We start from the raw sequence: 14,350 nt of genomic DNA on the forward strand, positions 1-14,350 counted from the left end.
GAAAAGATGGATAGGAAGGAAAGAAAGAGAAAGAAAAGATGGATAGGAAGGAAAGAAAGAGAAAGATAGATAGGAAAGAAAGAAAGATACTTAAAAAGAAAGGGAAGTTATATGCTTCTGTATGTGTGGATGTAAAGGTGTGTTTGTGTATGTGCGACATCATCATCCCCCCCCCCCCCCAGGTCTGAGGACGTGTCTACGCCACTGCAATCATTCTGTCTTCTAAACATACACTTTCGAAATTCACATTTCAATCGTAGCCGCTAATACATTTACACTCACAAAACAAACACATTCATCAGTGATCAGCACACATCTACAAATATTGCAAATCAAACGTTTAAATGAAATAATGACTGCAAACAAAAGACAAAATAACACAAAATATATTTGTCTCATTGATTTTAGAAAATATATATTATTGATGAACCTTCATGGAAGGAATATATAAACTTTGAGCAACAATATGCTGGAAGGAATTATACAGATGGTTCTAATAGAAGAAAAAAAATATAGATCATGTCATGAAGAAAACAATATGTAACTTTAAGACGTATACTGTAACATAAACATAGGTTTTTAAAAAATGATACGTAACTAATTACATTGAGCAAACTTTAACCGAAAACATGTTGTAATGCCCGACCCTTAAAAATGATACATGAAATTATGTCTACAACTCGTGTCCTTTCTGAAGCTGATATCAAAATTAAAACTGATCAAGTACTTCGCAGAATGAACTGCGGATCACCTAATAACAATGTCAATAATTATTGTCATAATGATACTAAAAAAGTAATAACAAAATATTGGTATTTGGAAAATCATAACTGGCAATATCAATAATAGTAAAAAATAAAATAAAAATGATTAAATAGGAAGACGAGCATGTAAGATAAAGTTAATTGACGGGGTACAAGTCTGTGGCAATCTGTGTCCACAAATGAAAGAGTGGACTTGCCGAAAAGCGCTGTGACCACATGAACTCACAAAGGTAGTCGCCTATCATGGCTCTGTTGGTTGGACCTTGTTGTGCCTTGAACTTCGCCTTCGCTCTCTGCCACATTGACTCGACTCTGTTGGTAGTCACACCGGTGTTCGGATCAACGAAGTTGAGTGTGTGGTTTACCACCCCGTGTTGGTATTGTCCCGGCAAGTTTGGTAGGTTGTTGTATGCTCTCCACATATCGGTCCAGATAATGCTGCCGGGTGCCACCCATTGTTGGATGATGGGCAGCAGGGTAGCCGCGTCCCGCTGCTGGACTTCGACCAGAAAGCCTATCTTGCGGGCAGGTTCGTAGCCACCGAGGACCCACTTTTCTGGTCGGGCGCGTCCTACGTTGTTTTTCCTTCTCGCAAAAAGAGACTCATCAATCTCAACTAGGACACCCGGACCCCCGATCTGCTGCTGGTGGTTTTGGAAGTACTGGACGCAGATGTCGCGAAAAAACTGCATCCAGTCCACCGTCGTTTTGTTCGAGACTCCAACTTCCTTCATGATGATGTCCTGAGGCAGCCCTCGAGCACGACCGCAGTTGGTTGACCATACGTAGGAAAGGGCAACTATCTGCCAGAGTTGAAGATGGCTCCTTTCAAAGAAGCTGTCCTTTCTGATGTTCACCGTCTTCCGACAGGGATTTGCGCAACGCCATGTGATGCCATCAACGGCCCTGTTATATGCCCCTTCCCGACATGGACGACCGCAGGTAGGACAGTCCATATGTGTTGCAAGAAGTCCATGGTTTCGGCACCAGAGAACCATGCCGTCGATGTCATATTTGAATCTATGACCAATCTCGGTCAGACTGATTCCCTCAAACTCTGCCTGGTCAGGCAAATTGCCGCCCTGAGGCTGAGCAGCAGCCATGATAAAAATTCAACTCGAGTTTTGACGCCAAAGATGTTTGGTCAACGACTGATCTGACACTGGGTTTTCTCGAGGGTTTTTATTTGGAAGTGGGGGGGGGGGGGGTCATTTTTATCATTCATCTTTGGAGTTTCTCTGATGATAACATTTTTGCCGCAATCAAAAGGTATCCCGCTTCATTCTCACGCCCCTGGGGGCCACTCTATATACAACGCTGTAACCACGCGCGTGCACAAATACGCGGAATAAGTGGCATTTTTTCGGGCAGGATCATTCATCTTTGGAGTTTCTCTGATGATAACATTTTTGCCGCAATCAAAAGGTATCCCGCTTCATTCTCACGCTCCTGGGGGCCACTCTATATACAACGCTGTAACCACGCGCGTGCACAAATACGCGGAATAAGTGGCATTTTTTCGGGCAGGATCATTCATCTTTGGAGTTTCTCTGATGATAACATTTTTGCCGCAATCAAAAGGTATCCCGCTTCATTCTCACGCCCCTGGGGGCCACTCTATATACAACGCTGTAACCACGCGCGTGCACAAATACGCGGAATAAGTGGCATTTTTTCGGGCAGGATCCCTTTAAGGGTATCAAAATCGCTCATTTAAGAGAAAAGGGTTTTTCAGAGCAAATTCCGCGCTAAGGGTTATCTTTTCCCTATCTGAAGCAAAATAAAAATGTTCCTATATAATTGATAATTAAAAGTGATTTTCACTCCTTTTTCACTGACTTACAATTTATATACGGTCGCATCATATATATCTATATTTTTTACAACAATGCAAATTCTTCTATAGTTCTATCATGCAAAGTTTTTAGGTACTATGTAGAAACAATTTTACCGTGCACAAGGTTGGGGGGGGGGGGGGTGAGGGCGAAGATAGTAGCTTTATCGGTGGGAGCAAAGCATTTTTTTCCTTCTTAGCTTCAGTGGGTCCTTTCCAAAGATATAAAAAGTAATATAGGCACTAGAATGTAATAATGTTGTACTATAACGATCTGTAAAGAGCTGTGCCCAAAATGCAAACTTTCTATATACCAAAATGTAAAATGTCTCACTCGGTCTCTACGCTACCTCACATAGTAATATAATATTATGAAGTGCCCCTTTTGGACCCCCTCACAAGTAGAATACCAAAGTAAAATGTATAAAAATTGAAGGAAATAATGTGCTTTCACGACAGGGGGAGGGGAATTAGGGGCATGGTTTCCAGGTTATCTGCAGGGAGTAAGGGTCGATACATATCGGAGCTACATTTTGGGGATTCTTTGAGATGACCCACCCCCACCCCCATGCGCGTATCCAGTATTTTATACCCCTGGGGGCCCGACCAGATTTTGGGCGCCCTTAGGTAAAATTTGGAAAATGCCGCCCCCCCCCCCCCACATGCATGATCAAAGTAAACTATATCTCGACACATTTTGTTCAAATTATAAAAAGATTTAACCCTAAAAAGGCAGAGTGATGTTTGTTTGGTTTTTATTTTCGGGGGGGGGGGGTGTTCTCAGACATGGAGCGACAAACTGTTCTGAAACTTGGCATGTAGTGTACATAGAACATTATATATTAAATAAACCTATAAGGTCAAACGTCTCTCTGAGCACATGACTCTCTCCAGGGCCCTTGGAAGCGGGGGTGATAGGGGTGCTGCAGATTTTTCAGGGGATGCACAGCAACCCCCTGCAAAATGTGTTGTATATATATACAGGGGCGGATCCAGGGGGGGGGGGCGATTCGGCCGCGCCCCCTCCCCCTTTCAGGATGATTTGAGGAGTTCAGGCTGTTTAGAGGGGGCCGAATCGGCCGCGGCTGCGCCCAAGTCCCTTTTTTAGACCTTAAAAACCCGCTGGACCCCCCTTAAAAAAAAATCATTACTAATTTAAAAAAAATTGTTTTCCCACCCTGCCCTCCCCTACTGACAGAATTTCTAATTGGTCACTTTTGCAGAAAACATTACGAAATGACGGTTAAAAATTATTTTTTTTATGCTTACCACCCCCCCCCCCCCACCCGCTCATCAGCTCTTGAGCGGCTGGTTGCGACCTCTTTACGCTCAAGTACTGATTCATGCCCACGTTTCTCAACAGGTAGGGAAGCTGGTCTCCGCCACCTCCCCCCCCTTCACAAATCCTGGATCCGCCCTTGATATACATGTATATTAATCTCAGCACCCCGGTGAAAAAAAAATTGTTCCCAGGGCCTTGGCACTCTCTGCCACTTTTTATTGTTTTTCCATCCGACTGCACAAACATAAATATTCATTTGTATATAATCAACCAATCATAGATGAACATAAGCATGGATGAGTATAAGGAACCAATCAGAAATCATCAAAGTTATACGAAGGGTAAACCTAAACGGATATCAGGTGCAGTTAGTGTGCGAGACTGAGAGTAATGACATACACGTAATATGATCACCTCCCTGCATGTAGTGAGTGTATGCGCATGCAAACAAAAGGATGAAATGTACATTGCATGTCCCAGGTGGTATGGATGGAGATGGTACGGCATGTGAAAAATTGAAAAATGTAATCTACTAGCATGAAATCAACATAGCATACAATTGTAAACTGAAGGAAAGTTCTCTGACCTAGAGTTCAAAACAAGGCTCTACATTATTATTTCTTATTTCATCGCTAAATCTACGTGTATTCACATTTTTCACATTTCTTATTTCATTCAAACAAGCACACACACGCACACCCCACACACACCTTCACACAACAAACATCAACCACTCTGCACAACCACTACCGTAATACTTGGTGCAAGCTGAAAGAGGGGGAAAAATCTTTTTGAAGATACCATAGAAAAACTCGCTCTTCTTGCACTTCACTAGGTGGTACGTACTGTACGCGTACCGACTGCTTATGTGCAGCGCTGAGCTTCAAGCGACCGAGTGATTCCGAAATAGGTGTAAAACTTTGTAAAAAAAAGTGTCAAAACGGCAAATATTCAACTTCTACTGGACTTTGGAGGATCAGATGCAAGTATTTTAGGTTGTGAATTATTTAGGGTGAGATTAAACGGGGAGGTGCGAAACTACACTAGCGCCGAGCTAGGCCCTAGGGATTCCTTCCCATTCATCTGCGTGTACCACCAAAAAACCTGAAACTTTCACCCCCGAGATTTCTACTTTCCTTTTAGTTTTAAAAGATCAAGAGTTCCGGCGCAGTGTGCGGCCGCTTAAGTTAACAATGCTTAGGTTAGGGTTTTTCCATCCTGTAACTAGTGTAACTATTTTGCACAAATTTAATCCATACCATAGACCTACATATCATATAAAAAGGACTGATGGTACTTACTATTTTTATCGCAAAAATTGGCCGATAGCAATCGTGTGACGGTGGTGGTCAAGATTGACCACCACTTCTGACCGCGATAGCATTCTTCTGTGTGCGGCCACCCTGTCTCTAGTGCGGTTTCCGATGTACAATTCCTATGGCGCTCCCGCAAGCTCTGTGAGGCAGCTGCAATTCACCTCTAAACGGCGCGCGAATGTTGCTGAGTGCGCAGTTCCATTGCAAACGCATGTGAAAATAGCGAGCATACACACAAAGCCGCACTTAGTTAGGCCTTAGGGCGCTACATTTTGAGGTGTTGTCGTATTTTTCATGTTTTTTATTATTTTTTCGATCTCAGCATTGACTTCCGGAAAGAAATGGCGGCCGACATCGGCTCGCGAAAGTACTAGTTTTTACCGAGGGGCGAGGACATGTTTTCAAAATCCACGAACATCGAGAAAACCGTGAAAAATCCACTTTTTTATACCCCTTGTTTCTTAACTATGAACCGACGGTGATATTTTTTTATGCGAGATATGGTGATTTACTTAAGGAAATTTCACTTTTTATTTGAGATTTTGCCCATGTCGCCGGATGATTTTGTAGTGTGGGAGTGAGTTAGTGAATATGTACTGTACATGTTTAGAGTGTGTTGGTGATTTCAGTGGAATATTGTTGAGTCTGCTGAATGGCCGCACACCAACCCCCTGCCGCGCACAGATGCAGTTACTCTAGCCCTTAATCATGTAGATGGGATACAACTTCATTTCGGACATTTCTACAATATCAATTTCATTTTTAAACAAGAATTCATTCAAAAAACGAGAAAAATGTTATGCTTGAAAACTTGCCACCGTGTTAACGTCACCATCTTGATTTCATTGTCTTTCGCTTGGCGACAGCATGCAAATTGCGCGATTTGCGTGCTGTCACCACTCGCCAAGCGAAAGACAAGGTCTACTCAAAGGTCATTTCATCATCATGATGATCCTCATCTGGTACGGGATGAAGGCGCGAGCCTGTAACTCCCGGTCGCTTCTTGTACTATTTGTAGGATTAATATTGCTGAAAATTACTACTTCATGAGCTTGTGTGAGGAGTCATGGAAGCTCAAAGTGCTTATTTTGCCAAAATATATCAATACGGTACTTCTTTTAAATTTGTCTGTTGTTGGCATTTGTATTAACTTAAGTATTTAGGGTCAATGAACTTAGACCATGTTGGGGGAATCAATATCAAAATCAATATTCCACCAACTGGACCATGTACACGTGGAAATCCTGATAAGTTCCAAATCCCATATGCCAGAACACAAATATATCAAAAGACATTCTTTCCTGATGCTATCAGAATATGGAACTCGCTCCCAGCAAAGATAGTCCACAGCACCTCCCTCGCGTCTTTCAAGCAGGAGGTGCAGCAAATGAGGCTTCGTTAAGGCCTCTTCTGTTTTTAGCCGCACATAGTTTTGTAGAGATTTTTACTTGCACTATTCATCTGGGCACTTGACAAGCACAACTAGTACGATAATATGCCAATGGCAGTCTGTACTTGACAAGAAGAAGAAGAACTTAAAAAGTATATGGATCTAGTTTCATTAAACTTGGCTATGATGTTAATGTCGTATTACTGAATATCCTGCCTGAGGGGAGGCCAATCGAATATATTGCTGTACACACGCGTGACCAAACAAACGCGTTTAAAGGGTTTTTTTTTTTCAGTTTTGGACATGGGCTGCGCGTGCACTCGTTAAGGGTATCAAAAACACAGATTTTCAAAAAAGGGATAGTTTTGAAAGACTGGTAAATGGTCAATCGCAGGGTCAAATGTATTTAGGGTACGTTTTTTTTTAAGGACTAGCCAAACGTGTTTAAGGTATGTTTTTTTCCCAAGCTTTTTCCCCGGGGTCATATTCTGGCGACAACTTGTTTAGGGGCCAAAATGTGCAAATAAAGCCCACAAAAACTTGTTTAGGTGGTTATTTTGCACACAGAAAAACTTGTTCAGGGGGTATATGGAAATGATTTGGCCACGTGTGTGTACAGCAATATATTTAACTGCCCCCCCCCCCCGGGTTTCAGGTCACATGACCAAGGTCAAAGGTTATTTAGGGTCAATGAACTCTGGCCAAGTTTTGGGTATTTGTGGAATTACCAATTTAACTTTGAAAGTTTATGGATCTGGTTGTGAATAATTATTTTAAAGTAGTTTTCAAAGTCAGCACTGCTGCTATATTGATCGCATGATGCAGGTGAGACTGCCAGAGGTGCTCCACTTGTTTATTACAAGTATTTACAACCCTGCCAGGCTAGCTTAGTATTTTTCCTTTCCAGTCATCCATGTGACTCACTCCTTTGGGAATTATCTTAAGTGATTTTTCTTTAAATTTTTTTTTTATATATCTTCCCCTGCATTAGATACCAGATTGGTAGTGAATACATTGCAGCATGGCCCAATCAACATCCCAGAAACATAGAGACTTTGTGGCAGAGCCAATGGGAGAGAAATCGGTGCAGGAAATGGCTGGCATCGGACCTGCCATTGGTGGTAGACTTAGTGAGAAAGGCTTTGATAAGGTAACAATAAATTTGTGATTTTTATAGAAGAATGGGGACTAGGGTAATTTAAACAGAATGAAGGTGCTGCAATAGTGACACAGTATTGGTTACATGTACTTTAACTGCAGATTTGTAACATTTATTTTATTTTATTTGAATACAAAACATGGAAACTTTAGACATGACAAAATACAACACAGTCTTCATGCAGCATAGTTCTACTGTATATTCTGCACTGTCTAATTTATCAACCCACTTCAACCATCGAGAATCTAACTTGGAAATTCTCTGATCTGACCAGGGAAATCTCCATGATCTAACCAAATCACAACCTTAAGCATTATCAGAAGGGCAGGAAATGTAACACCAGTGCTTGACAGTCAATTCCAAGTTTGATAATGAGAAATGCATACTGATGGAAATAATAGCTTAGTTCATGCCTGTTTCATGCCCGATTCAAACAGCTGCATTCTTGTTCTTATTACTATATTTATTATTAAGTTACTGAGGTTTAATTGATTTACCTAGTTTTAATTTTTTTAAATGTCAATTTCCACTGGTATGATAACATGCTAACAACAATGCAGAAATACAGTGTACAGTAGTGAAGTAAATTTGGAATGGTCTGAAATGCACCACTGTTACATAATTAGAGAATATGTATTCAAAACCACTAAGTGTTGCCAATGAAATTTTCAAAGAATTTAGAAAATGAAATGAGCTCTCTAATTATGTGGTCGCTGTATCAAAGCCCCATGTTAGCAAAGTCATGAGGATATAACGAGTTGCAGCTAAACATAAGTTTTTGTTGGAAGGCAACAATTTTAAAAATTATTTTAAGAAATTAACATAAAAATAATTATTACATAGTTACATCGGTTAACCTATGGCATCATATATTATGTCTCCATGGCCCATAATCTGAAGTCAGGTCTAACTCTGTGTTAAAATTATGGGAAGCCAAAAATTGAATACGGTAAATGCATTTACAAAATCTATTTCATATCTTTACTTGACACTTTCCACATTTTTAATGGTAAAGAGAACTATTTCAAAAATAATTTGTTCCAGTCTCTTATTGTATGATTTGAGTATCGAATGAGCTGACAAACTGAACTTAGACTGCAAGAGATACCTGTCACAATTTGCTATCCATAGTTTAACAACAACTTTAGACCAGAGTTTGAATTCAACTCAAGTTTAGAATGCAGGCTCATGAGTTTTTCTTTGCAGCTATGGACAGTTCTGCGATTTGGAGCTGTGAGGCACTTTCATAAGCATGGGTGGGATGATTTTTCTCCCTGTGTAAAAAGCTATGAAAAATGTTGTCAAGCCTTATCATGTCTGAAAGACCTTTTTCTCTGTTCAAATCAAATCAGTATGTTGTTAGGGTGTCACGCACACAGTACTTGTCATTTCATACATAGTTATTTTCTATGACTTTGAGTGATTTTTTGTCTTTATGATAACCATCTTTATTCACCACTTCTCTCTTCTGTGGTTTTTCCATCTTTTTCTCCCTCATTCCTTTTATTTTCCCCCTTTCACTCTCTCTTTCTTGTACTGTCTCTTTCTCTCTCCTTTTCTTTCCCTCTTTTCCTTCCCCTTTCATTACAGGCCTATGTTATCCTTGGGCAGTTCTTGGTCCTAAAGAAAGACGAAGAACTATTCATTGATTGGCTGAAGGACGAAGGAGGAGCCAACAAGAAACAGGCGGGAGATTGCTATAATTGTTTGAAGGATTGGTGCGATGCCTTTTTGTGATCTCATTTACCCAGTTTATGTTTTAGGATCAGAGCTTAAAAGGGGGCCAACCGGTGCACATAAAAGCAGCATGATGTAAAAGGAGCAAACTACTGTGGGACGCCACCACAGGAATTTTAATTTTTCAAAGGAGGCACTTTGTGTGGTAAGATATTAAAGTTTGATAAAACAATGGATATAATGACTAATAACTGACCATCAAATATTTCATTTACTGTACCCATTTTAGGGGAAAATTGCAATGAGTTTCGGGAGGATTTTGCTCCTGAAATGCTAAAAAAATCCCTGGAAAATAATAATAAAAAAGAGCCTAGGGAAGTCCTCCTTCACTGCAAAATCCAATGTTTCAGATTTCATTTAATTTATGAAAATAGACCCTGACCAAATTAATATGTAGGCATTGAAATCCCCAGGCATAAGAGCAAGTTTTTGTTTTTAAAGATGAACCTGCTATCATGTAGTACTTTATTTATCAATAAGGAAAGTTCTTCAGTAAGTTGCCAAATCAATACCATGGTCATTCGAGTTTTGGCTTGCTGACACAACTCATTGCACATTCTCATTTTTTCTCTGCTCCCTTGGGAGTACATGTAAGTGTGGTGCTTACATTATCAAGAAAACTGCATTGATTTTCAATCTTACTTGGGGGCTCTTTCATGAAAGTATTTGCATGTTATGATTGAATGCCTTTATGCTCAAGTGGAAGCCTTTCTTGCGCTAAGTGATAGAATGTATCTGACTTTACATGTTCCAGGTACATGAAAAATTGTAACTTTACGAACAATTTTATGAAACACGAGTCCCAAGTATCAACTTTTTGAAGAGTAGCAAATTAAGATTTATGGGGAAACATCGGGCTGAAGTTATCTATATCTAAATAAATAGAGTAAAATTCACAGAGCAAAATGCTGAAAATTTCATCAAAATCGGATAACAAATATCGAAGTTATTGAAATTTAAAATTCAGCAATATTTTGTAAAAACAGTTATAAGTACGTCATCATGATCATTAGGTGGGCTGATGTCACATCCCCACTTTCCTTTTTCTTATGTTATTACATAAAATCATAATTGTTTCATTTTTTCATACATGTGTAAATAATGTGTCTCCATTATATTGCAGCAATAAATAACTAATGCACTTAATCAGTTGTCAATCCAATTGTTTTAGTTCGTGGTAGAAAAATTTTGAATGAACCTAATTTCATATAATAAAATACAAAAGAACAAGTGGGGATATCACATGATCAGTTTGCTCATTGAATATTCATGGAGACATGCCTAGAACCGTTTCACCGGAATAATGCAAATTTTAAAATTCAATAACTTTGTTATTTGTTATCTGATTTGGATCAAATTTTCAGCGTTTTGCTCAGTGAATTTTACTCTGTTTATTGAGATATGAATATCTCCAGCCTGGAGCATCCCTTTAAGCATATAGAAAAAAAAAATCCCTTTAAGCATGACCACAGTGCAGGATTATTTGATGTGTTCAGATTCATATGATATAGAATGTGCCACCCAACTTCTTGTAAAGTTGACTATATGTTGTATAAAGTGTAGAAGTCTATGATGATAGTGTAGTTTTTATTCACAATTTGGGTTGTGGTCTGTTTGAAATCTGTAGAATACAATATCTAATGGGTTGTACGGGAAATGCGTAATACATTTATTCCTTCTGTTATGAGCCTTTGTATCAGTAGTTACCCTAAACACACACGTTAAGCTCAGATTTAGTGCAATTTTATCATGATGTTATGTACTATGTAGGGTATAACATTTCTAAACAATATCCAGCACTTATATTAATTTCATATATTTGAGAACTTTAATGTGTCGTGTTAAAAAAAATTGTGTTCATACTTCATAGTGCATTTTTTGGTCATCTGTTATCTGGCTTTATTTTTTTGAAAAAGAGACACTGGCGTTTCATATTGTCCTCTTAATAATTTAACTCAATTTTTTGTATTTCCATGACACATTCTAGATTGTATCTCTTCCATATATTATTTAGTTCATGAATTTTATGTGTAGGTGATTATTCCCATACTTTGAAATGTGCTACATCATTTTGTAATGGTTACATCTACTTGTATCATTCATTAAAATGTACTTTTGACACTATTACAGTATTACTCCTTGACTTGCGTGACATCACAATAATATGGGATTTTGATTGATCATAATGCATCACAAGAAATTGATTGATCACAAGAAAATATCTATTTTATCATGATTTTGAATTGATTCATCCATTCAATTGCTGCTGGTGACTGGTGAACTTACTTTAAGAATCACGATTACTATTTACAAAACATATGAAGTACAAAGTAATACAATTTCCATTTTTTAAAGGATAATTTTACTGATTTTTTTTGTTACACCGTGGAAATCTGTAGATTGTTTTGCAATGTACATTTTTAGATACATTCTGCTTTTGGTCACTTTCTTTAGATTGATGATAATGCAAGCCATCAAGGCAGATATGTATGTATTTATGATCTTGTTTACATTGACTCCCATTTCCTAATTACATAACACCATTGTTTTTGTTCATATAATCGAATATTGATTAGTGTTTAATTACTCCCATGGCACACCTTCCCATTACCTAGCCTGCTAATTGAAATTAGAATAATTTATGGAAGGATGTCTGTCCAAACTCCATTACACCATATTGTAGCTTACTTTATACACATAATTTGAGTTACAGAGTGTCCAAATTTTCTAAAAGTTGTTTTAATCATTCAATTCTGATTGTATATGTATTTATTGCTTAATAAAAATGCATTTTAGAATTTAAATTTGTTTCATCTATTGTCGACTTGTTATTCTTGTATATCTTTTTTGTGTGAAGTTACTGTTCTGAAGTGTCTCCCTGACAAAATTGAGAATTACATGTAGTTAAAAGAATTATGAATCATCTTCATATGAATGTTTTATGTCAGTTTTGCACTTTCTACTCTGATAAATGAAGCAACTTGTTGACTAGTGACACAGAGAGGACACTGCTTTCTTGGCCACCCCCCCCCCCGGGGTAATAGGGGAAGAAAGGGAAGGGAAAGGAAGGCGCAATAAAGGGGGGGGGGGGGGCAAGAGAAGGGGAAAAGAGTGAAAGAAGGGAAGAAATATGAAAGAAACGAAAAAGAGTGAGGGGGGATAATAAGATAGGGGCAGTGTAATCTTAATCTTAAAAAATCTGTTTTTTTTTTTTTGGGGGGGGGGCATAATTGTCTTAAACTTGAGGAGGCTTGCTAAATCATTGACCCGAAAATGAGGGGGCGCCAAATTGACCCAAAATAATGATGGGACCCAAAATAATTGTTAGTAAAGGGGGCACCAATTCCATTTTAAACTCGGGGCGCCATAATGGTAATGAAACTAAGGGGGTGCCGAATTTATCTTGAACTTTGTGGTCCCCAAATTGAGCCGAAAATAATAAACGCCAAATTCAAGCTTTCATCAAGGATGAAGATGGTGGTGACAATGATGAAGATGAATGCCATAGAGATAGTGATGGTGATGATGTTCATGGTGGAGTATTTGGTGATGATTAAATCAAAGGAAGAGTGATTTAATGATAAACTGAAATTCTGACACAGAAAATTTACTTCAAATATTCTGATGATAACATGGATTTAACGTTTGCCTTAAAGGGAGTGTCCGGGCTAAAAATATTTATATCTTAATAAAACGAGTAAAATTCAAAAAGCAAATTGCTGAAAATTTCATCAAAATCGGATAACAAATAAAGAAGTTATTGAATTCTAAAGTTTATAAATATTCTGTGAAAACAGTTATATGCATATCGTCATTAATATTCATTTGGTGGGCTGATGATGTCACATCCCCACTTTCTTTTTTTATGTTATTACATGAAATCATAAATGTTTCACTTTTCATACATGTGTAAATGATGTGTCACTGTTATGATGAAATAAGTTGTGGCAATAAATAACTAATGCACTTAATCAGTTGTCAATCCAATTGTTTTAGTTCTTGGTTCACAAATTTTTAATACACCTAATTTCATAGAAATTAGAAAAGAACAAGTGGGGATATGACATTATCAGCCTACCTAATGAATATTGATAAAGACATGCCTAGAAAATAATGTTTCACCGGAATAATGTAAATCTTTAAAATTCAATAACTTTGTTATTTATTATCCGATTTTCTCCAAATTTTCAGCAGTTTGCTTTGTGAATTTTACTATATTTATTGAGATAGTAATATCTCCAGCCTGGACCATCCCTTTAAATTAATAAAGAGAAAACCATCATTATAGACTCTGGTAGAGAGGTAAAAAAATCGGGACCGTGGTGTCTTATGGATTTATGTGCAATAAGCAATTTGGGATCGATTGAATGAAAATTTGAAGAGTTACGTGTAGGGTGAAGAAGCATGTTATTTACCTGAACATCAGCAGTAAGCTTTGAAGGGAATTTTATGCCAAATACTGTTAGAGTTTAGTGTCTTTAGTTTCGTATGGAAAAATTGGTTTTGTAAGTGATAGATATTGCGAATTAGTACAAATTCTAATGGTTTTTCCCCTTAATAAGTATGTTGTATTAATTTTAGTTTTTGCACAGGTTGCCCAAACTACATTGCACTATGATATATAAGGTAATGTTAATAAATTGTACAGCGTGACGAGGGTAGTATTATGTGGAATAATGTTTTTCATTTTGTAAAGTACACCGACGTTTCTTGAAATACTACATTTCGAAGTTATACAACGTATGTGTTCGTTCCAATTTAGATTGTCATCTATTGTAGCACTTAATTTTGTATCTTTTTTTTCTTTTTAAAGGTATATTGTCTGTGCTTATATTGTAAGGAAATTCAGTAATATGTGAATTTGTATG

The 14,350-nt window shown here is 38.0% G+C and overlaps 2 protein-coding genes across 5 annotated transcripts; one reads left to right on the top strand and one right to left on the bottom strand.

Moving 5' to 3' along the window:
- Positions 1 to 901: 901 nt before the first annotated feature.
- Positions 902 to 1,867, bottom strand: LOC129258002 (uncharacterized). Its single transcript, XM_054896459.2, has one exon. It carries the CDS (start codon positions 1,865 to 1,867, stop codon positions 902 to 904), a length of 966 nt encoding a protein of 321 aa, XP_054752434.2.
- A 2,745-nt stretch (positions 1,868 to 4,612) lies between these two features.
- Positions 4,613 to 12,286, top strand: LOC129265716 (barrier-to-autointegration factor A-like). Of its 4 annotated transcripts, none has more exons than XM_064102736.1 (3): positions 4,613 to 4,892; positions 7,578 to 7,736; positions 9,336 to 12,286. In XM_064102736.1, the coding sequence occupies exons 2-3, from the start codon at positions 7,608 to 7,610 to the stop codon at positions 9,480 to 9,482; spliced, it is 276 nt and encodes a 91-aa protein (XP_063958806.1). In that variant the 5' UTR covers positions 4,613 to 4,892; positions 7,578 to 7,607; the 3' UTR covers positions 9,483 to 12,286. The 4 variants fall into 4 exon arrangements, with proteins under 4 accessions (XP_063958806.1, XP_063958810.1, XP_063958808.1 ...); XM_064102740.1 differs by having other exon boundaries at positions 4,642 to 4,718; XM_064102738.1 differs by having other exon boundaries at positions 4,670 to 4,862.
- Positions 12,287 to 14,350: the final 2,064 nt, after the last annotated feature.

This window comes from Lytechinus pictus, chromosome 7 (genome assembly GCF_037042905.1).
Source record: "Lytechinus pictus isolate F3 Inbred chromosome 7, Lp3.0, whole genome shotgun sequence".
NCBI lineage: Eukaryota > Metazoa > Echinodermata > Echinoidea > Temnopleuroida > Toxopneustidae > Lytechinus > Lytechinus pictus.